This window comes from Schistocerca nitens, chromosome 6, assembly GCF_023898315.1.
Source record: "Schistocerca nitens isolate TAMUIC-IGC-003100 chromosome 6, iqSchNite1.1, whole genome shotgun sequence".
NCBI lineage: Eukaryota > Metazoa > Arthropoda > Insecta > Orthoptera > Acrididae > Schistocerca > Schistocerca nitens.
In genome coordinates, this window is record NC_064619.1 from 475,966,447 (window position 1) to 475,989,109 (window position 22,663).

The 22,663-nt window shown below is 42.1% G+C and overlaps 1 protein-coding gene across 1 annotated transcript in view; it reads right to left on the reverse strand.

Moving 5' to 3' along the window:
* Positions 1 to 21,030, reverse strand: part of LOC126262613 (uncharacterized) — a 29,846-nt gene extending 8,816 nt beyond the window's left edge. The window contains exon 1 of the mRNA XM_049959368.1: positions 20,810 to 21,030. Coding sequence (XP_049815325.1) covers positions 20,810 to 21,014 — 205 coding nt within the window. The 5' untranslated portion in view covers positions 21,015 to 21,030. The remainder of the gene's footprint in view (positions 1 to 20,809) is intronic.
* Positions 21,031 to 22,663: the final 1,633 nt, after the last annotated feature.

A 22,663-nucleotide genomic window follows, 5' to 3' on the forward strand; every position in this document is an offset into this window, starting at 1 on the left:
TATTTTGGATCTTCTAAAGCGACTAGGTTCTGCAACTTTTGCAATCAGAATAATTGCCAATTTTGAGGATATAGAAATTATTAAGCTAACATACTTTGCATACTTTCACTCTCTGATGTCATACGGAATAATATTTTGGGGTAACTCAACATTTAATCAAAAAGTATTCACTGCTCAAAAGAAATTAGTTAGAATAATGTGTGGGGTTCATAGTCGCACATCTTGTAGGCATCTCTTTAAAATATTGGTAATTGTTACAAGGGCCTCACAGTACATTTACTCACTAATGAAATTTGTTCTCAACAACATGGACCAGTTTAAAAACAACAGTGACATTCATGATTACAATACCAGAAAAAAAAGACTCACACTACCCTTTAGTCAACCTATCTTTGGGACAGAAAGGGGTAAAATATGGTGCTATAAGAATTTTCGACAAATTACCAGATGAAATAAAATGTCTGACAGACAGCAGTAATAGCTTCAAAAATAAATTAAAATCCTATCTCCTTGACAACTTCTATACCATAGACGAATTCTTGAATAAGAATAAATAAATCTATAAATAAAGTACATGCACTTCCGCCGGCCGAAGTGGCCGCGCGGTTCTGGCGCTGCAGTCTGGAACCGCGAGACCGCTACGGTCGCAGGTTCGAATCCTGCCTCGGGCATGGATGTGTGTGATGTCCTTAGGTTAGTTAGGTTTAACTAGTTCTAAGTTCTAGGGGACTAATGACCTCAGCAGTTGAGTCCCATAGTGCTCAGAGCCAGCCAAAGTACATGCATTTTGTGCCATTTAATTGAATTGGGTAAATAATAGAAATATTAATCTTTAAATCTGTATTGTAATATATGTATATATATTAAAAAATCTTCTTTCATACGTGCATTGCTTGTGCACTTGACACGTACCACGTCATAACGGCTACCGTACTGTGCGATTGATCAATGGAACACGCAACCGATTGACTAACTAACTAACTATGCGTTTCGAATAACAAATAACAGAAGTATGTGTTGTGAGAAAACTGCTTTCGTGATCGAAAGTTTCCTTGAAATACGGACTGAAGAACTAATTCTCGGCTTATGTTCTCTTCCTGAAATTGCTATGTTTGGTCGGTTTCCAATCTCTTCATCTCACAGACTGCACCGCGTGAGCTTTTCGGGTTGGATTGACGGGAACTCTGAGGTCAAATGAGATAAAGAAAACAAAATAAAAGTAAACAGAGCAACCAAGATTAATGTATATAAAAGAAAATATCACTTGAAGGGGTACACATACAAATGAAATGTGATTCCTTTACACTTTACACTATAATGACAACGGTTAGTACACCCATATGTGTTGCAACTAGCATTTTTGATCAAAACACTTACATCAGAAGCTCATGTTTGGGGCTACTAACATGGCGGATGTGAGTTTCAGGGCTGTGACGTTATGACAACTCCTTTTAACCTCCATGTTCATCACTGTTTTAAATCAACAGGAACTGTTGTTGACTTCTGACTGCATCACCGGCCTCACGTTGCCTTTTCTTATTGGGCTTTTCCTATCGTCCTAAAAATGAGACCCCAAGGTAAATATGCATACTCTGGGTAGAAAAACATCCACCATTCCACTCATGCAGAATTAATACTGGTCGTGTGCACCGGTACCAAATAGTGATTGGAAATCTTTTGTGAATGAAGGAATAAGAATAATAATAGTAACAATGACAAACTAATAATGAATGAAATTATTGTAATATGGAAGCAGTAAATGAAGCAGGCAAAAAGGAATACAAACGTCTCAAAAATGAGATCGACAGGAAGTGCAAAATGGCTAAGCAGACATGGCTAGAGGACAAATGTAAGGATGTAGAGGCTTGTCTCACTAGGGGTAAGATAGATACTGCCTACAGGAAAATTAAAGAGACCTTTGGAGAGAAGAGAACCACATGTATGAATATCAAGAGCTCAGATGGAAACCCAGTTCTAAGCAAAGAAGGGAAGGCAGAAAGGTGGAAGGAGTATATAGAGTGTTTATACAAGGGCGATGTACTTGAGGACAATATTATGGAAACGGAAGAGGATGTAGATGAAGATGAAATGGGAGATAAGATACCGCGTGAAGAGTTTGACAGAGCACTGAAAGACCTGAGTCGAAACAAGGCCCCGGGAGTAGACAACATTCCATTAGAACTACTGATGGCCTTGGGAGAGCCAGTCATGACAAAACTCTACCATCTGGTGAGCAAGATGTATGAGACAGGCGAAATACCCACAGACTTCAAGAAGAATATAATAATTCCAATCCCAAAGAAAGCAGGTGTTGACAGATGTGAAAATTACCGAACTATCAGTTCAATAAGTCACAGCTGCAAAATACTAACGCGAATTCTTTACAGACGAATGGAAAAACTGGTAGAAGCGGACCTCGGGGAAGATCAGTTTGGATTCCGTAGAAATGTTGGAACACGTGAGGCAATACTAACCTTACGACTTATCTTAGAAGAAAGATTAAGAAAAGGCAAACCTACGTTTCTAGCATTTGTAGACTTAGAGAAAGCTTTTGACAACGTTAACTGGAATACTCTCTTTCAAATTCTGAAGGTGGCAGGGGTAAAACACAAGGAGCGAAAGGCTATTTACAATTTGTACAGAAACCAGATGGCAGTTATAAGAGTTGAGGGGCATGAAAGGGAATCAGTGGTTGGGAAAGGAGTGAGACAGGGTTGTAGCCTCTCCCCGATGTTATTCAATCTGTATATTGAGCAAGCAGTAAAGGAAACAAAAGAAAAATTCGGAGTAGGAGTAGGAGTAGGAAGTGAAACATGGACGATATATAGTTTGGACAAGAAGAGAATAGAAGCTTTCGAAATTTGGTGCTACAGAAGAATGCTGAAAATAAGGTGGGTAGATCACGTAACTAATGAGGAGGTATTGAATAGGATTGGGGAGAAGAGAAGTTTGTGGCACAACTTGACTAGAAGAAAGGATCGGTTGGTAGGACATGTTTTGAGGCATCAAGGGATCACAAATTTAGCATTGGAGGGCAGCGTGGAGGGTAAAAATCGTAGAGGGAGACCAAGAGATCAATACACTAAGCAGATTCAGAAGGATGTAGGTTGCAGTAGGTACTGGGAGATGAAGTACTTTGCACAGGATAGAGTAGCATGGAGAGCTGCATCAAACCAGTCTCAGGACGGAAGACCACAACAACATGGAAGAAGGCTGACCAATTAAAAATAAAAATAAACAAAAATAACCTGATCTTTCAGTTGGCATAATGCAGAGGTTTTCTTAGCATTTTGTTACAAATTTACGTTCTATTTGCAGATTACAAAGAAAAAATTGAAGCGATACACATCGGTAGCCCAACGAGGTCTACCCTTGCCTTAGATCAAGAGACAAGCATGGTGCCATGGAGAAAACATGACACTGCTTATTTAGTTGTACGCTATTGCCCTGGTGTTAGTTAATGCAGATATTTCACAACATAAAATACGAAACTGGTTGAAATTTGAGCGTGAAATGACAGTCCTAAGGTCAAAAATAGAATTTACGATCCCGATGTCGTACGAAGACTATTCACATTTCTTCATCACTATAAAAGGAGAATATTACGAGAATTAAGGATGATCATTCAGCACCAATCCCGAAAGTGAATGAACGATCACGAAGTCTCACATATTGTCAGCATCGTTGCCAAATCTTAACTGCATTAGCAATACAAAGAACTCCATGGACAGTTCACAACGTCCTCACCGCTGTCCACAACCTGCTCCAGCAAACAGATGAGTTGCACACTTATCTTCTTTGGCTTGGGTGAAAGCTTTCTCTAATAAAACAAAAATATGTACAAAAATTCCTTGTCCAACATGTCACGAAACTTTGAGGGTATGCACACTGTTGACCTCAAACGAATTGTACGTTAGTCCCGTCTTCTACATCTACATCTACATCTATACTCCGCGAGCCACCTTACGGTGTGTGGCGGAGGGTACTTATTGTACCACTATCTGATCCCCCCTTCCCTGTTCCATTCACGAATTGTGCGTGGGAAGAACGACTGCTTGTAAGTCTCCGTATTTGCTCTAATTTCTCGGATCTTTTCGTTGTGATCATTACGCGAGATATATGTGGGCGGTAGTAATATGTTGCCCATCTCTTCCCGGAATGTGCTCTCTCGTAATTTCGATAATAAACCTCTCCGTATTGCGTAACGCCTTTCTTGAAGTGTCCGCCACTGGAGCTTGTTCAGCATCTCCGTAACGCTCTCGCGCTGACTAAATGTCCCCATGACGAATCGCGCTGCTTTTCGCTGGATCATGTCTATCTCTTCTATTAATCCAACCTGGTAAGGGTCCCATACTGATGAGCAATACTCAAGAATCGGACGAACAAGCGTTTTGTAAGCTACTTCTTTCGTCGATGAGTCACATTTTCTTAGAATTCTTCCTATGAATCTCAACCTGGCGCCTGCTTTTCCCACTATTTGTTTTATGTGATCATTCCACTTCAGATCGCTCCGGATAGTAACTCCTAAGTATTTTACGGTCGTTACCGCTTCCAATGATTTACCACCTATGGCATAATCGTACTGGAATGGATTTCTGCCCCTATGTATGCGCATTATATTACATTTATCTACGTTTAGGGAAAGCTGCCAGCTGTCGCACCATTCATTAATCCTCTGCAGGTCTTCCTGGAGTACGTACGAGTCTTCTGATGTTGCTACTTTCTTGTAGACAACCGTGTCATCTGCAAATAGCCTCACGGAGCTACCGATGTTGTCAACTAAGTCATTTATGTATATTGTAAACAATAAAGGTCCTATCACGCTTCCTTGCGGTACTCCCGAAATTACCTCTACATCTGCAGATTTTGAACCGTTAAGAATGACATGTTGTGTTCTTTCTTCTAGGAAATCCTGAATCCAATCACAAACCTGGTCCGATATTCCGTAAGCACGTATTTTTTTCACTAAACGTAAGTGCGGAACCGTATCAAATGCCTTCCTGAAGTCCAGGAATATGGCATCAATCTGCTCGCCAGTGTCTACGGCACTGTGAATTTCTTGGGCAAATAGGGCGAGCTGGGTTTCACATGATCTCTGTTTGCGGAATCCATGTTGGTTATGATGAAGGAGATTTGTATTATCTAAGAACGTCATAATACGAGAACACAAAACATGTTCCATTATTCTACAACAGATTGACGTAAGTGAAATAGGCCTATAATTATTCGCATCTGATTTATGACCCTTCTTGAAAATGGGAACGACCTGTGCTTTCTTCCAGTCGCTAGGTACTTTACGTTCTTCCAGAGATCTACGATAAATTGCTGATAGAAAGGGGGCAAGTTCTTTAGCATAATCACTGTAGAATCTTAAGGGTATCTCGTCTGGTCCGGATGCTTTTCCGCTACTAAGTGATAGCAGTTGTTTTTCAATTCCGATATCGTTTATTTCAATATTTTCCATTTTGGCGTCCGTGCGACGGCTGAAGTCAGGGACCGTGTTACGATTTTCCGCAGTGAAACAGTTTCGGAACACTGAATTCAGTATTTCTGCCTTTCTTCGGTCGTCCTCTGTTTCGGTGCCATCGTGGTCAACGAGTGACTGAATAGGGGATTTAGATCCGCTTACCGATTTTACATATGACCAAAACTTTTTAGGGTTCTTGTTTAGATTGTTTGCCAATGTTTTATGTTCGAATTCGTTGAATGCTTCTCTCATTGCTCTCTTTACGCTCTTTTTCGCTTCGTTCAGCTTTTCCTTATCAGCTATGATTCGACTACTCTTAAGCCTATGGTGAAGCTTTCTTTGTTTCCGTAGTACCTTTCGTACATGATTGTTATACCACGGTGGATCTTTCCCCTCGCTTTGGACCTTAGTCGGTACGAACTTATCTAAGGCGTACTGGACGATGTTTCTGAATTTTTTCCATTTTTGTTCCACATCCTCTTCCTCAGAAATGAACGTTTGATGGTGGTCACTCAGATATTCTGCGATTTGTGCCCTATCACTCTTGTTAAGCAAATAGATTTTCCTTCCTTTCTTGGCATTTCTTATTACACTTGTAGTCATTGATGCAACCACTGACTTATGATCACTGATACCCTCTTCTACATTCACGGAGTCGAAAAGTTCCGGTCTATTTGTTGCTATGAGGTCTAAAACGTTAGCTTCACGAGTTGGTTCTCTAACTATCTGCTCGAAGTAATTCTCGGACAAGGCAGTCAGGATAATGTCACAAGAGTCTCTGTCCCTGGCTCCAGTTCTGATTGTGTGACTATCCCATTCTATACCTGGTAGATTGAAGTCTCCCCCTATTACAATAGTATGATCACGAAACTTCTTCACGACGTTCTGCAGGTTCTCTCTGAGGCGCTCAACTACTACGGTTGCTGATGCAGGTGGCCTATAGAAGCATCCGACTATCATATCTGACCCACCTTTGATACTTAACTTAACCCAGATTATTTCACATTCGCATTCGCTAATAACTTCACTGGATATTATTGGATTCTTTACTGCTATAAATACTCCTCCACCATTGGCGTTTATCCTATCCTTGCGGTATATATTCCATTCTGTGTCTAGGATTTCGTTACTGTTCACTTCCGGTTTTAACCAACTTTCCGTTCCTAATACTATATGCGCACTATTTCCTTCAATAAGAGATACTAATTCAGGAACCTTGCCCTGGATACTCCTGCAGTTTACCAATATTACGTTAACTTTTCCTGTTTTTGGTCTCTGAGGACGGACGTTCTTTATGAACGATGATAATGTTCTCTCTGGTAAGCCGTCAGGTATTTTATCGTTTCGCCCAAGGGGGGGTCCCTCTAACCTAAAAAACCCCCGTGTGCACGCCACACGTACTCTGCTACCCTAGTAGCTGCTTCCGGTGTGTAGTGCACGCCTGACCTGTCTAGGGGGGCCCTACAGTTCTCCACCCAATAACGGAGGTCGATGAATTTGCAACCATTATAGTCGCAGAGTCGTCTGAGCCTCTGGTTTAGACCCTCCACACGGCTCCAAACCAGAGGACCGCGATCGACTCTGGGCACTATGCTGCAGATATTAAGCTCAGCTTGCACTCCGCGTGCGATGCTGGTTGTCTTCACCAAATCAGCCAGCCGCCGGAAGGAACCAAGGATGGCCTCAGAACCCAAGCGGCAGGCGTCATTCGTTCCGACATGTGCTACTATCTGCAGCCGGTCACACCCAGTGCGTTCAATAGCTGCCGGAAGGGCCTCCTCCACATTACGGACGAGACCCCCCGGCAAGCACACCGAGTGCACACTGGCATTCTTCCCCGACCTACCCGCTATTTTCCTGAGGGGCTCCATAACCCGCCTAACGTTGGAGCTCCCTATAACTAATAGGCCCGCCCTCTGTGACTGTCGGGACCTTGCCGGAGAATCGGCCACTGGCCCAACAGGCGAGGCATCCTGTGGTGGCTCGGAAACGATGTCATCACCACTAGGAAGCACCCCGTACCTGTTGGAAAGGGGTAAGGCAGCCGCCACGCGGCCAGATCCCACCTTCGCCTTTCGGCCAGGCACGCGCGAGCCCACCACTGTCCGCCATTCACCCTGGAGTGATGGCTGACCGGTAAGATGCTCACTGCCGGAAGACGCAGCGACATCAGGGGTTCCATGTGATTCCAAGGCCACCGAAGTAGGCATAGGTCTCACCACAGTTGCCCCAACGCCACTACGAGCCGACGCCTGCGCCTCGAGCTCGATGAGCCTAACAGACAAAGCCTCCACCTGTCCCCGAAGAGTGGCCAATTCTCCTTGCGTCCGCTCACAACAACCACAGTCCCTACACATGACTATGTTTACCCTACTCTATACGGTGACAAATTCCCAAGATAATCTTCTGATGAGCTACTCTGATAATCAAGAAACACTCACTGAAATACGAGACGCGAAAACTACGCTAGGTTTTCCCAGAAAAACTATTTAAAAGCTAAGCGCAGCAAATAAGTACAAAAACACTGTTATTGAAATAAAAGGTTCTACCTAGTAAGCACTCGAACACGCAAGAAATTACAAAAATAAACTAGTAATTACACAGATAACTGAAAATAAGTTGCTGCTGTTTGTAAAATATGTAAGAAGCAAACGGTGTACTCGCCTTAGTAGTAGCAGGAGCTAGCGATGCGCTCTCGCTGACGGTCTAACTGACACTGACTGAGCTGCTCTAACCAAACATACAAGCCTGCACGATACGAGAGTCGATACAACGGTCGATAGCAATGGCGGTACTGTACACTACACTGTTATTGAAATAAAAGGTTCTACCTAGTAAGCACTCGAACACGCAAGAAATTACAAAAATAAACTAGTAATTACACAGATAACTGAAAATAAGTTGCTGCTGTTTGTAAAATATGTAAGAAGCAAACGGTGTACTCGCCTTAGTAGTAGCAGGAGCTAGCGATGCGCTCTCGCTGACGGTCTAACTGACACTGTGTCATAAACAATTGAATATAAGGAACACCATCAATATCCGGAGATGTTATGGATGATAGACTACCACATCGATGACACTGAGTAATAAATCAAACCGAGAATTCACAAAAAGAAAATTGAATGTAAGGCTATTGAAACAGAAACAAAACACAAGAAATTGGCAAACGTGCAATTGTTCACGTTCATTTGGTTTTCACCTCCATAAGCTTGTTCATTGCTTCCATACATTTTTCCCGTCTTGTCTGATATCGCTATGATGAATAAAATTCAGATCCGTCACTGATAGCTGCTTTGACTCTCTTAAGAGTCTTTCTCTTGTATTATTAGTGATGTAGCTTCGTATTCACGAATCAGATGTGTATGGCTCCCCTGAGAGGTTGCCAGAGGACATGACAAGGAGGGTTAAAATTCATCACTTACTTGTGACAGTTAGCAGCTCAATTAATATAGTAGTGAAAGTTAGTGATAAGCACAAATTCTGCCGCAACATTGGAACTGATTTTGAAAGCAGCTACCATTTTCGAAAGTGAGCACTTTACAACTAGGTGGACAAAGCACTGCTGCATTAAACACCATCTCATTGCCATAATCGAAGCTGAAGCAGCTAGCTTGCAACGTGAAAGATGCGAGTAGGGGTAGCTTACGCCTGAAACAACGTTCTTGGAATCAAAAACATTTACTTTAGTAACTCTACGTGATATCTTAAGTGGGAATTATTCAGAATATTTCATGGAGATGACAACAAAATTTCAAGCGAATTTGACAGGATGAATCAGTCCCACGCCCGAAAATCACTGTCAAGCAACACGGTAGCCAAACAATGTCTAAGATGCTTCAATGTCGTGACCACGCTACCGGCGAGAAGAATCAGTTTTCGTAACTCTGCCACAACCGCAAGATAGCTACGAATTTGTGGCCACGACAGATGACAAGGAGAAGACAAGTTAATTTATCAGCATAAATCAGTCCCACACTCGAATTTCACTGATTCGATCAGATTAGATTTACTTTCATTCCAATTGATCCGTAGTGAGGAGGTCCTACAGGATGTAGAACATGTCAGAAAAACAACAATACATGACAAATATTTACAACTCAAACAAATAAGCTAATGTGCCATTCCACAGGTCCTAAGTTGAATGATCGTCATTTTTAATGAACACTATATGAAAGAATCATTTTAAAAATACTAATGCACTGAATTTAAAATAAAAAAGTTTTTTAATTTATTTATCAGATAATAAATGTGTAGTACAACTACTATAATACTTATTTACAATGAACACATTACTGCACTGAAATGGTGTACACACACACACACACACACACACACACACACACTCTCTCTCTCTCTCTCTCTCTCTCTCTCTCTCTCTCTCTTTCACACACACACACACACACACACACACACTTATTTACAATGAACACATTGCTGCACTGAAATTGTGCAAAAGTTATATTGTTCTCAAATATACACAAATCAGTTGGTTCTACTGAGAAATTCATCATTGGAATAAAGGAGCTGGCCACCAATAAATCCTTTAGGCTTCTATTAACCTGAATTTCATTGGCTGTTAAGCTTTTTATGGCTGCTGGCAAGTTATTGAAAATGTGTGTTCCTGAATAATGCACACCTTTTTGTACAAGACTAAGTGACTTTAAATCCTTGTGAATATTATTCTTATTTCTAGTATTGATTCCATGAATTGAGCTGTTAGTTTGAAAAAGTGATATATTTTTACTGACAAATTTTACTAAAGAATAAATATATTGGGAATCAGTAGTTAGTATCCCTAGTTCCCTAAACAGGCTTCTGCAGGATGTTCTTGAGTTCACACCACATATAACTCTTATTGCACGTTTTTGTGCCCGGAAAACTATAGCTTGGCTTGATGAATTACTCCAAAAAATAATCCCATATGACATTATGAAATGAAATTTTTTTAAATGTACAAAATGTTTATTATTGTTACAATCTTATTTCAATAAAATAAATACTGGAGATAGCAGAATTTCTCAGTGGCTGTGAAAATGTATTTAAATAATTTCCAGTCAAATCAGGTCAAACTTTATTATTTTAAAAGATAAATAATGTTCATGACTGCATTAACTACTTGTTCAAATCCTTAAATACATATACTCAATATATTACAAATAAAAATAATTCTGGTTAACATGAGGGAACTGACAAAAGCAACTGTATCATAAATATATCAAAGAAATAAACATAATGTACAAAAATAAAGTCACACACCCTCCAATATTAATACTTCGTTATTGCTATACGCATTACTCCATCCTGGTTACAACATCCCAGTGTTGTAACAAGAAGGTAGGCAAACAATGGCCAAGACGCTGCAATGTCTTGACTACGATACAGGCGAGAAGAATCGGGTTTCGTAGCTGTGCCACAGCTACAAGTAGCTTCGAATTTGTGACCACGACCATTCTTTCGCACTAACTCAGATGCTGGTTATAGTGTTACAACTGTAAGTGGAAGACTAGGTTCGATAGTTTTGTTTCGCTGCTTTTCGAAGTAGTTATTCTAATGGATGAACTAGGGTTTTTTCTGGCTTTTATTTACGTAGCTATGTAAACTAACATGAAACTTCCGTATTGTTAAAAGCGTGTTTCAGTTATGACTTTCGATTGCGGATACATTTCACAAGTTTTCTGGCAACCTTGATCCAGTACCTCGTGGGAGCAGGAATAGTGACTACCAATACCAAGCAACAGCACCTGATAAAAGTCATTGGGAAGATTCGAATGAACTAGCAGTGACATGGATTCGGATTCGGATTCATATAGGGATCAAACGAGAGGGGAACAATACCAAATCATTGAACAGGCTAGTCAGTACGCTACGTGTTATATGTATAGATCTCAATGTGAAAAACGTATTAAGCTGCAGAATTGCACATTGGCCGCATCTACAGTTTAGTTTCTGTGCCTGTGTGGTGCCAGATTAATGTCAATTACCTTTTATTCTTTTGAAATAAGCTTTTATTGCAAACTGTCAATTCTGTCAGTTTTCTATCGCTTTCGCCTTGTCGTGCGGTTAGCAGGGTCGGCCATGGTTAACCGGAATTGGCATTTTAATTTTAAGGGGTGGCCGGATGCCCTTCCTGCCGCCACCCCGTACCCCCCGGGAAGGAATTAGTGTACCCAAGCTGTCTGCGTCGTCGTGAAATAGTATGAATGTGTTTCAAATGGCTGTGAATCGTGTAATTGAGGCGGGACGTGGGGACCAGCCAGGTATTCACCTAGTTGGATGTGGAAAACCGCCTAGAAACCACATCCAGGGTGGCCAGCACACCGGCCGTCATCGTTAATCCGCCGGGCGGATTCGATCCGGGGCCGGCGCGCCTACCCGAGTCCAGGAAGAAGCGCGTCAGCGCTCTCGGCTATCCTGGTGGGTTCATTGCAAACTATCAATGTAAGTGCTTTATTTGCTTGTATTTTGGAGAAATTGTAATCATCATGTAATCATCATACTGTATGCTGCATAAGCAGAAACTAATATCACAAGCTTCGCTATACCTGCACTGACGTTATACAGGGTGTATCAAAAAGAATCATCCGATTTGGTACGTCTATATTTTTCGAAACTAATAAACATATACAATGAATTTTGTTTTTTGTGAACGGGAAACTGAAAAAGTTTTTTTTGGTACCTTTTCATAGGCGTTCAACATGCCTCCTCTTGATATCCACGGCATATTTCAATGCGGTATTATAATTGTTCCCACACTGCAGAGAGCATGTCTTGAGTTACAGCTTCTTCAGCTGCTGTTATGCGATGTCTCAGTTCATTCATTGTTGTCTGTAATGGTGGCACATAAACAGAGCCTTTTACAGACCCTCCCCCCCCCCCCACAAGAAATAATCACACACAGTCAGGTCCGGTAACGTTGGATCCCACTAACGTAAGACTGAATCTGTCCACTCCGACTGATCCATCGTTCGGTAATCCTTTGATTTAAGAATTCCCGCACTTCCAGGTGCCAGTGTGGCGGCGCCCAATCCTGTTGGTAAATGAAGTACCTCGAAGCAGTCTTCAACTGTGGGAAAAAAATTCTCGACTATATCGAGATATGTGGTTCCTGTAGCACTGTTCTCGACAAAGAAAAATGAACCATACGCCTTTTCCCATGAAACTGCACAAACACATTAAATTTTGGAGAGTCTCTCTCGTGTTGTACAACTTGATGTGACTGTTCCGTACCCCACGTTATGACGATTCGCCTTTCCATTTAAATGGAAGAATACTTTCATCCTCCGTCTTTCAAAGAACGAAATTACAGAATTCCACACGTTTGTCACCTTCACGAAGAGCTTGCAGTAGCTGAATTTTGTTTTGTTTCATGTGTAAACGTGGATGCAACACACGCCCGACGGATGTCAGGGGTATGATGAGCTGTCGAGCTACACGGCGAACGGATTTCTGCGGTCTCCTTGTGAAACTATGGCGGACTAGTCCGACGTCTGTATAAGACACTCGGGGACGTCCGCAGCTCGTCGTCGTGCGGTAGCGTTCTCGCTTCCCACGCCCGGGTTCCCGGGTTCGATTCCCGGCGGGGTCAGGGATTTTCTCTGCCTCGTGATGACTGGGTGTAGTGTGTTGTCCTTAGGTTAGTTCGGTTTAAGTAGTTCTAAGTTCTAGGGGACTGATGACCATAGATGTTAAGTCCCATAGTGCTCAGAGCCATCTGAACCATTTTGAACACTGGGGGACGGCCCTGCGATTTGTCTTCACACAAACAGCCTGTTTCTCTGAAATCTTCATGCCAGCGTCTAATACTCTGTGCTGTAGGAGGATCCACAACATTCCTAGTACGAAAGTTAAGCTGAACAGTTATTACTGACCCGCATTGTGCAAAACAGTCTAAACAAAATGCTTTCTGTCGTTCCGTCACCATTTTTACTAGAACTGAAGTGGGAGCACACTGCTGCTATCTAGCGGGGACCATGTAAACGTCAAGAGTTTGCTCTTTCCAACAGTACGTTATTCAGACACATATTTCACATAACATAATAGTTATGATTATTTTAAATCAGATAATTCTTTTTGACACGCCCTGTATAACACCGGCTTTAACAGCTCCCTTCCACGCAGGAAAATATCACAAATGAGGAATTCTAGATTACATATAACTGAATGCCTTAAATGTAGATAGCCCGAAGGGTGACATTGGAAGGCATCAGGCGCTCACGCCTCTGATCTGAGAGCGCACGTAAGACGAGCACAATAAGCACTTTGCTTCACAGCAGTTTCTCGCACGGTTAACAGCTGACAACATCGCTGCAAATATATGGCGTCTCTGTGATGGTCACTTTACCTCTGCGTGTGCGCCTGAATTGTTCCGTTGAATTCACTTGGCATTTCCACCTCGACGAGTTACGCTACATAAGCCTCATATAAGATGACACACTGAGACAGAAAATTTAGTTTTGGTACTTCTCATAAGTAGAAACCTTTCTCATGCATAATGTTACTGTATGACGCTCAGCGACCAGTACTGCGATGAGAGAGAGCTGTCCCCAGCAGTGTTTCGTTAGGTCACTGATTCCGCATGTCTTGTGATGCAGTGGCGGTGTTTGTGGTCATTTCTTACCGTAGCGCAGACCAGTGCCCCTAATGTTCTCGTTTTCCGTTTTATTTAATGGGGTGCTAATAGCTAGAAGAAATTTTTTAACAAAAGCTGACGAGAAACCTTACACAACATGTCTACTTACGAATACCAAGCTACACACATCAAACAAAAGTTTTGCATCACCTGGCTTCCAAGAACTCCTGAAGATAGACGTTCATTGTGGATATTGTATCACAGACACAGTCCCTTTGACTGTTCAGAGATGTCACTAAACCCGCCCAAAGGTGTAAACAACCATGCATGAGCAGCGCCTATAAAACGCTGGGGGTCCGACAGCCGATCAGTTCCAGTCATTCAACCAGGAAGGAGGTATACGGCTCATGTTCTCTGTAGTTCAAGCATGTCTAGAAGGACAATAGCGTGATTCGATCTCGTCCGCATTATTACTTGGTGCTATTAACCCTCTGATTCTAGCACAGTTACTCGCAGTCTGGTAGCATCCTCCACGAAATCGGGTCCACGCATGTCTCTGTTATGGGTCGTGCAGCAGCCAACGCCGGTCCAGGCAGGCATCTCTACCAGACCAGTTCGCAATTCTAAGTCCGCACGTGTTGAATCAAAACGACACGAGCCATCCCCAGGCTCCATGGTAGCAGCCGAGCCCCTGCCCTGGAGAGCAGCAGTTCACAGCCAGAGCGGTACTGCTGACATCCAGCTCCACCAGGGCGAGCTTCTTACCTGGCAGCGGTGGACGCCTACGAGTATTCAGCAGATATTCGTGGCCCTGGCCCTGGCACTGCTCACACAGCGCCACATAGAGCATACTAAGGCACGCACTGGTTAAACAGCGTCAGAAAATAGGACACACGAGTCAAACAGCCATCTCGCCGACATGATCTTCCGATGTCAGCGACACCACAGACAGACCACGCGGCTGCGGAGGGCGTATGTGGTGGCGTCGCAGCACTTCAGTTCTGTAGTTCAGACTAAATAACAGATGCAGCGGGGTTTTCCTAATTACCCCTGGCCACCACCAGCGCCTCGACAATCCACCACTACGTGATAACAGCCCCACCTACTCTTGAGTAACAGTAATTCAGATAATACCCAGTGTACTGCTAGATCACAGGTGCAGATGTCGCAGAACAGCAGTAGCAGAAGACAAGACTTCCTCCAGAAATTGCTGCAGCCTACAATGTTGTCCGATTGTGCAGATAGCCGGAAACAGGGTATTATCTGCGTGGCCAGTTTATTTGTCCCATGTCGTGATCGGCGCGCACTCAGACTGCGGCGGCCGCGCGCCGACCAGGTGTTATGTCGAACAGTGTACATGTTGCACCTTAAAAAATTTGGAAAGTCCTTAATTTTTCGGTATCTTCTTTTTTATTTTTGTTTCTTGTATTTTTTAATTTATGAAGAAGGCTGCAGCTCACAATAAGTGAATGCCATCAATTAAAAATGATACAAGAAAATATATTAAACTTCTGTTACAGTTCTGACTAGAGACGACAGTCTGACAACACTCTCCATCGCAAAATAAAAATGGTCTAGAAAGAATTAATGAGGAAAGAATCATGTGGAAAGTCATTACCAGAACAAAGCATCAAACAAATCGAATAATTAATAACTAAGAGAACATTAATTACTGAGAATCTCATTTGAAAATTCATTAGTGACATAGGCCTGACTCGAACTCGCTTTATTCGCATGCCAGCTGCCGCAATATATATCACAAGAGCCGAACTTTATAAAATCCACGTTCATTTGAAATACAGACCATCAGGTTACCAACAAATTGAAGTTTTAAAGTGAATCCACGACTACCCACGGATTTACACTAGAACGTTGAACTATGGTAATGTATTTATCCATGAAATTATAATGTTCCAGTCTTCCATCAGCGGAAAATTTTAGCATCGTTGTAAAATGTACAAATCAGCAGAAGAATCTTCTATGACACTATATGAACTCCAAAATCGCTGACGTCCAAATTTATTTATGGTTCAGCTAATTCAGTCTATACAAGATGTTGCCTCTGTAAGTTATTAAATACATATTTAAGAGGTTTCTCCATGCATCTCTGTCCGCTGCTGTCTTCTGCCAGTTGAAGCCTGCAACTTTCCTGAGTTCCTTATCCCAGTGATCATTTGGTCTTCCTGGTAGTCTTCGTTTTTCTCTGGGACTCCACTCTAAAACTGATTTTGTCCTTCGTTCGTACACTATGTCCTGCCCACTGCCATTTTAGAGTCTTAACCCGTTCTATAATATCTTTTACTCCTGTTATTTTTCGAATGTCTTCACTTTTTGTTGATCTTTCTTAGTGAGACCTAACATTGACCTTTCCATAGCTCTCTGAGCAGTTCTAAGTTTCCTTTTGAAAAATTCATTTAAAGTCCAAGTTTCACACCCGTACGTTAAAACCGGTAGTACACACTGATCAAAGACTGTCTTCTTTAAGTAGACTGGCATGTTAGATTTGAAAACTATTGCATTCCTTCCGTAAGCCCTCCAACCCAGTTTAATTCGACGAAAAATTTCAGATTTCAAATCCCTTTTTGTGTCTATTAATTACCCCAGATAAAAGTATTCTGTAACATTGGTTAGGATGTTGCCGTTCAGTGTTACTTGTCCTGCAACTACCCACTTATTACGCATAATCTTAGTTGTGGAGTGATTTATTTTAAGTCCAACTGCCTGACAACGATCTGTTAAGTCTTTTATAGAGGACTGAATTTCCATCTTACTGTTAGCTGGGACCACTATACCGTCAGCAAATCTCAAGTTGGGGAGCCTTTTACCATTTATCCTCATTCCTCTGTTGTTCCAAACAATTTTGGACATAGCCATCTCGAGAACTGCTATAAATAACTTCGAGGATATAGAATCGCCCTGCTTTTCTCCTTATCCAATGGGAAATACACACTTGTTTTTTCCTATGTTGATAGATGCTACAGACGTGTCACAAATGTTGCACAATATGTTTTTTTTTCCACTCGTTGCTCGGCCAGTGCTTGTATGGCTGCAATGTGGCTGACAGAGTCAAAGGCTTTTTCGAGGTCAATGAAGGCTGTGCATAGTAGCGTTTCATACTCATTGGCTCGACTAATTACCTCACGCAGTGTGTTTATATGGTCAATTGTATTGAAACCACTGCGGAATCCAGCTTGTTCTATGGGCTGTGCAGTTTCTACTACCATTTTAATGCGATTTATCAGGACTTTAGTAAACACTTTACATATAACAGAAAGTAAGCTAATGCGGTAGTTCTTCAGATCGTGAATACTTCCCTTCTTATGTAGTATGATTATGTTTGCTTTGTTCCAGCAGGTTGGGAAGCTGCCATTCTATATACACGAAGTATATACACTACTTGCCATTAAAATTGCTACACCACGAAGATGACGTGCTACAGACGCGAAATTTAACCGACAGGAAGAAGATGCTGTGATATGCAAATGATTAGCTTTTCAGAGCATTCACATAAGGTTCGCGCCGGTGGCGACACCTACAACGTGCTGACATGAGGAAAGTTTCCGGCCAATTTTTCATACACAAACAGCAGTTGACCAGCGTTGCCTGGTGAAACGTTGTTGTGATGCCTCGTATAAGGAGGAGAAATGCGTACCATCACGTTTCCGACTTTGATAAAGGTCGTATTGTAGCATATCGCGATTGCGGTTTATCGTGTCGCGACACTGTTGCTCGCGTTGGTCGAGATCCAATGACTGTTAGCAGAATATGGAATCGGTGGGTTCAGGAGGGTAATACGGAACGCCGTGCTGGATCCCAACAACCTCGTATCACTAGCAGTCAAGATGACAGGCATCTTATCCGCATGGCTGTAACGGATCGTGCAGCCACGTCTCGATCCCGGAGTCAACAGATGGGGACGTTTGCAAGACAACAACCATCAGCTCGGAGACCATGGCTGCGGTTACCCTTGACGCTGCATCACAGTCAGGAGCGTCTGCGATGGTGTACTCAACGACGAACCTGGGTGCATGAATAGCAAAACGTCATTTTTTCGGATGAATCCAGGTTCTGTTTACAGCATCATGATGGTCGCATCTGTGTTTGGCGACATCGCGGTGAACGCACATTGGAAGCGTGCATTGGTCATCGCCATACTGACGTATCACACGGCGTGATGGTATGGGGTGCCATTGGCTACACGTCTCGGTCGCCTCTTGTTCGCAATGACGCACTTTGAACAGTGGACGTTACATTTCAGATATGTTACGACCCGTGGCTCTAACTTTCATTCGATCCCTGCGAAACCCTACATTTCAGCAGGATAATGCCTGACCGCATGTTGCAGGTCCTGTACGGGCCTTTCTGGATACAGAAAATGCTCGACTGCTGCCCTGGCCAGCACATTCTCCAGATCTCTCACCAATTGAAAACGTCTTGTCAATGGTGGCCGAGCAACTGGTTCGTCACGATACGCCAGTCACTACTCTTGATGACCTGTGGTATCGTGTTGAAGCTGCATGGGCAGCTGTACCTGTACAGCTCTGTTTGACTCAGTGCCCAGGCGTCTCAAGACCGTTATTACGGCTAGAGGTGGTTGCTCTGGGTACTGATTTCTCAGGATCTATGTACCCCAATTTTGTGAAAATGTAAACACATGTCAGTTCTAGTATAATATATTTGTCCAATGAATACCCGTTTATCATCTGCATTTCTTCTTGGTGTAGCAATTTTAATGACCAGTAGTGTACTTTAGCCAGATGTTTCTATGTTTCCTCCCCTGTAAGCTTTCGTATGTTAATTGTCAGACCATCATGACCCCCTGCTTTACCGTTCTGCATCTCGTTTATAGCTTTTCTTATTTCTTCAGGGAGGATTTTGGGGACTTCATCATCATCTGTCCAAATAAAGTGTACAAACTAATTTGAAAACAAACACAGAAATGTGTGGAGAGTCAGACTAACACACGTTTCCTGAAAAGGGGAGCTGCCTTTTCAGTAACTGCAAGGGCAGCAGTATGAATGACTGACTGAGCGACTGTTGTAACATTAACCTGCATAGGCTTCCTAGATTGGTAATGTGAACGGTTGAAATCAAGGGCAAGCTGCAGACGTTATTTTTCCCGAAGAGGACAAATCTATTGTATGCCTTAATGCTGATTATATCCACTTGGGTAAAGGTATTTGTGATGGACAGCAGACTCTCATTCGGATTTACGGGCAGGCAGGAGAATGTCGTAGCCAGAAAAATCAACTCTGGCGCTCTTCGGGCAGGAGTGAGAAACGTTAGATCCCTTAATGAAGTAGGTGAGCTAGAGAGCTTCAGAAGAGAAATGGGTAGGTTGAAGTTAGATTTAGACGGAATTTGTGATAAGTGGTGACAAGATGAACTGTATTTCTGATAAAGTCAGTAACGGTAAACAGCACAAAACCATATGTATATAACGTTGAACCTGGGATAACAGTAATGAAACTGGACTGCTCCTCTTGTTCTGTAAACAGCATGGTGAACACAATGCCATAGCCAAGATAGACATAAAGTCAAGACCCATGACAGTACTACAAGTACGAATATATATGATACGATCTAGCTCAACGAGATGAAGAGAGTGAAATAATGTAACATGAGGTAAACAAAATTATTCATTTTGCTAAGGAAAAGTCGTATAGATAACATCGAGAAATGGTTGTAACTAATCCCTTGCGTTATTTAATCTCTACATTTAGCAAGTGGTAAAGAAAACCAAAGATAAATTTGGAAAAAGAATTGAAGTTCAAAGAGAGGAAATAAAAATGTTAAGATTTGATGATGACGTGATTCTGCAAAGTTCTTTGGTCATTTGAATGAAATGGATACCGACTTCAGTAAAAAATGTTATTATAAGTTGAATGTCAGCTAAAGTAATACAGAGCTACGGGAGTGTTGAGTAATTAAATCAAATGAGGTGACACTGAGGAAAATAGATTAGCAAGCGAGACACTAAAAGTAGTGGATGAATTTTGCTGTTTGGCCAACAAAATAAATTACAAGAATGAAATTTGCAGTCTGTAGCTGAGTGTGTGCTAATACGAAATTTAGTGGCAGATTAAAACTGTGTGTCCGACCGAGACTCGAACTCGAGACCTCTGCCTTTTCCGGGCAAGTGCTCTACTTGCCTGCTAAATACAATGGTCCCGAGTTCGGGTCTCGCTCCCGCACACAATTTCAATCTGCCAGGAAGTTTCAAAATAGATGACGGTGGACGATACAGAGAGGATATAAGAAACAGACTGGCAATAGCAGGAAAGAGTTTTTGAAACAGGTAATTATGTAAAAATCCAACACCAATCCATGTGTTCCTAGTCTTTTTTCTTAAATTATTTTTCTGAAGCGTAGATTTGAATGTAGCTAAGTGAATCGCTGGAGATAAGAGAAGCACAGCAGTTTTTGAAATGTTGTAATACAGAGGAATGCTAAATATTAGATGAGTAGATTGGATAACTAAAGACAGGTAATCGAATCGAAGGGAAAAGACATATATGGCACAAGTTGACTAGATGAAGAGAACTGTTGATACAACATATCGTAAAGGCATCAAGGAATCGGGAATTGGTAATGGAAAGAAATAGAAGGTAAAAACTATGGAAGGCTCGAATACAGTAAAGAGGTTGAAATAAATGTAGATTTCAGTAGCTGCGCAGAGATAGACTGGCATGGAGAAATGCATGAAACGAGTTTTCGGACTGAAATCAACAGTATATCTTTACCTGCAGGAGGAGATATGACAGAGAACTTACATTTAATGGAGACAGAGTTGGAGCCGCAGAACTTGTAGTCGTCACGGCTGAGAACGCAGCGCATGGTGTCTTGGAAGGCCTCCTCGTTTTGTTTTGGACTGTCCACGTCGAGCACCGCAGGGGCAAAGAAACCGGCGGCGGCAAGCTCCGCGTGGACAGCGAGCACAAGGCCTGCGAGGGCCAGGACGACGTGAAGACGCGCCATCGTGTCGGCACACTGCCTGAGCGGTCCAGGGCTTCAGCGCCTCTTATAACGGTCGCGAGCCGCCCTTGAGGGCGCGCCCATGTTGTCAGCGTGAGAGGAGGCGGAGCGGATGTCGCGGCCGAACCTGCTCTCTCAAACCTCTGCACAATTTGTATGTCATCGTACGTAGAAGCCAACTTGCAATAAGCAAATGTTAAAGTATAGCCCGCTGCTGCCTCAGACAACACTTGACTAAATGTGTTGATATCTGTGTTGCAAACGGCCGACACTGCTAAATGCTGTACTCTTACCTTAAACGATGTCATAAACTCAGCATTAAGAATGGAGGACCAAGACTGTAGTTCATGTCTTAGAAAAGTCTGAGACAGAGATGTAGCAACGTCTTCACTTTTGTAGTCTTGTCGCCGTCAGTAGCGTACAACGTGACGCTATGGTGATAATTATAACTTTGCGATCGTCTAATCACAATCGAATAAAACACAATTTTTGTGTCATACGCGTTTCGCCTTTATTGTTTGCAAGGTATCTTCAGTATCCTGGAATATTTACGTAATATTGATTGTACTATTTTGTCCATTTATGACGTGCATAGGTTATAAACAGTTCTGGCACTTTTTGTTTTTTTTGTGATGTAGCAATAATTTAAAGTTCTACTCACAGAATTCGTGGATGTTGATCTACATGCTGTGTTCCTGTTCCTGGTTTTTAGCTGTTCTTCTTCTGATAATTACCATTTGTAATTTTATTTTTTACACTTCACAGTATTAGGACTTGAACGCACGTTTTGATGTTTCTTTTGGATTTCGTTGTCAACTGTTGAACGCAGCCGCCAGCTACTGAATGTGCTTTTGCAGTGTCTGTGATCTGTTTGTGTGTGTGCGTGTGTGTGTGTGTGTGTGTGTGTGTGTGTGTGTGTGTGTGTAAACAGGTATTTGTTTTAATATGGCTCCAAGGACAAATGGAATGGATTTTATCTTATCATTTCTTTTAAGTATAGAAGAAAGCCTCTATTGATGTATGTCTGGTCATTAATCACATGTTTTTTCTCAGTATGGTATTGGCTTTCTGGATGTAGTGGTTTTCCTGCATTTGTGCAAGGCATTTGTTGTGGTTGTTTGTTATGATTATTTTCATATCTTTTTCCACGTTTGTGTGATGGTGGTTGTGGTGTTTTAAGTGCTCTGAAAACGTGGAATGGTTTGTTTTGTACTTCCAGCATCTAATATGTTCTCTGTACCGTGTTTTAAAATTCCTTTATGTCACGCCTAAGAAACTTCGAACGGCAATTATCAAAAGAAGAACAGCTATAACAAAGCAACACAAGCACAACATATATGTAGATCAACATGCACGAAATCTGTGAGTAGAACCTAAGTTATTACTGCATCACAGAAAAACAAAAGTGCCAGAACTGTTTATAAACTATTTATACAACGTCATAAATGGAAACCAAATAAATACCTTGCGAAGAATAAAGGAGAAACACCGATGGCAAAAAAATTATGTTTTATTTAGTTGTGATTAAAGGGTCCCAAAGCAATAATTAACAAACCGTAAAGGGGTGTAATATTTCGCTCCTACAGGTCGGTCTACGCCTGTACATCGAAGAAGCGATAAGGAAATTAAAGAAATATTCGTGAGCTACATTA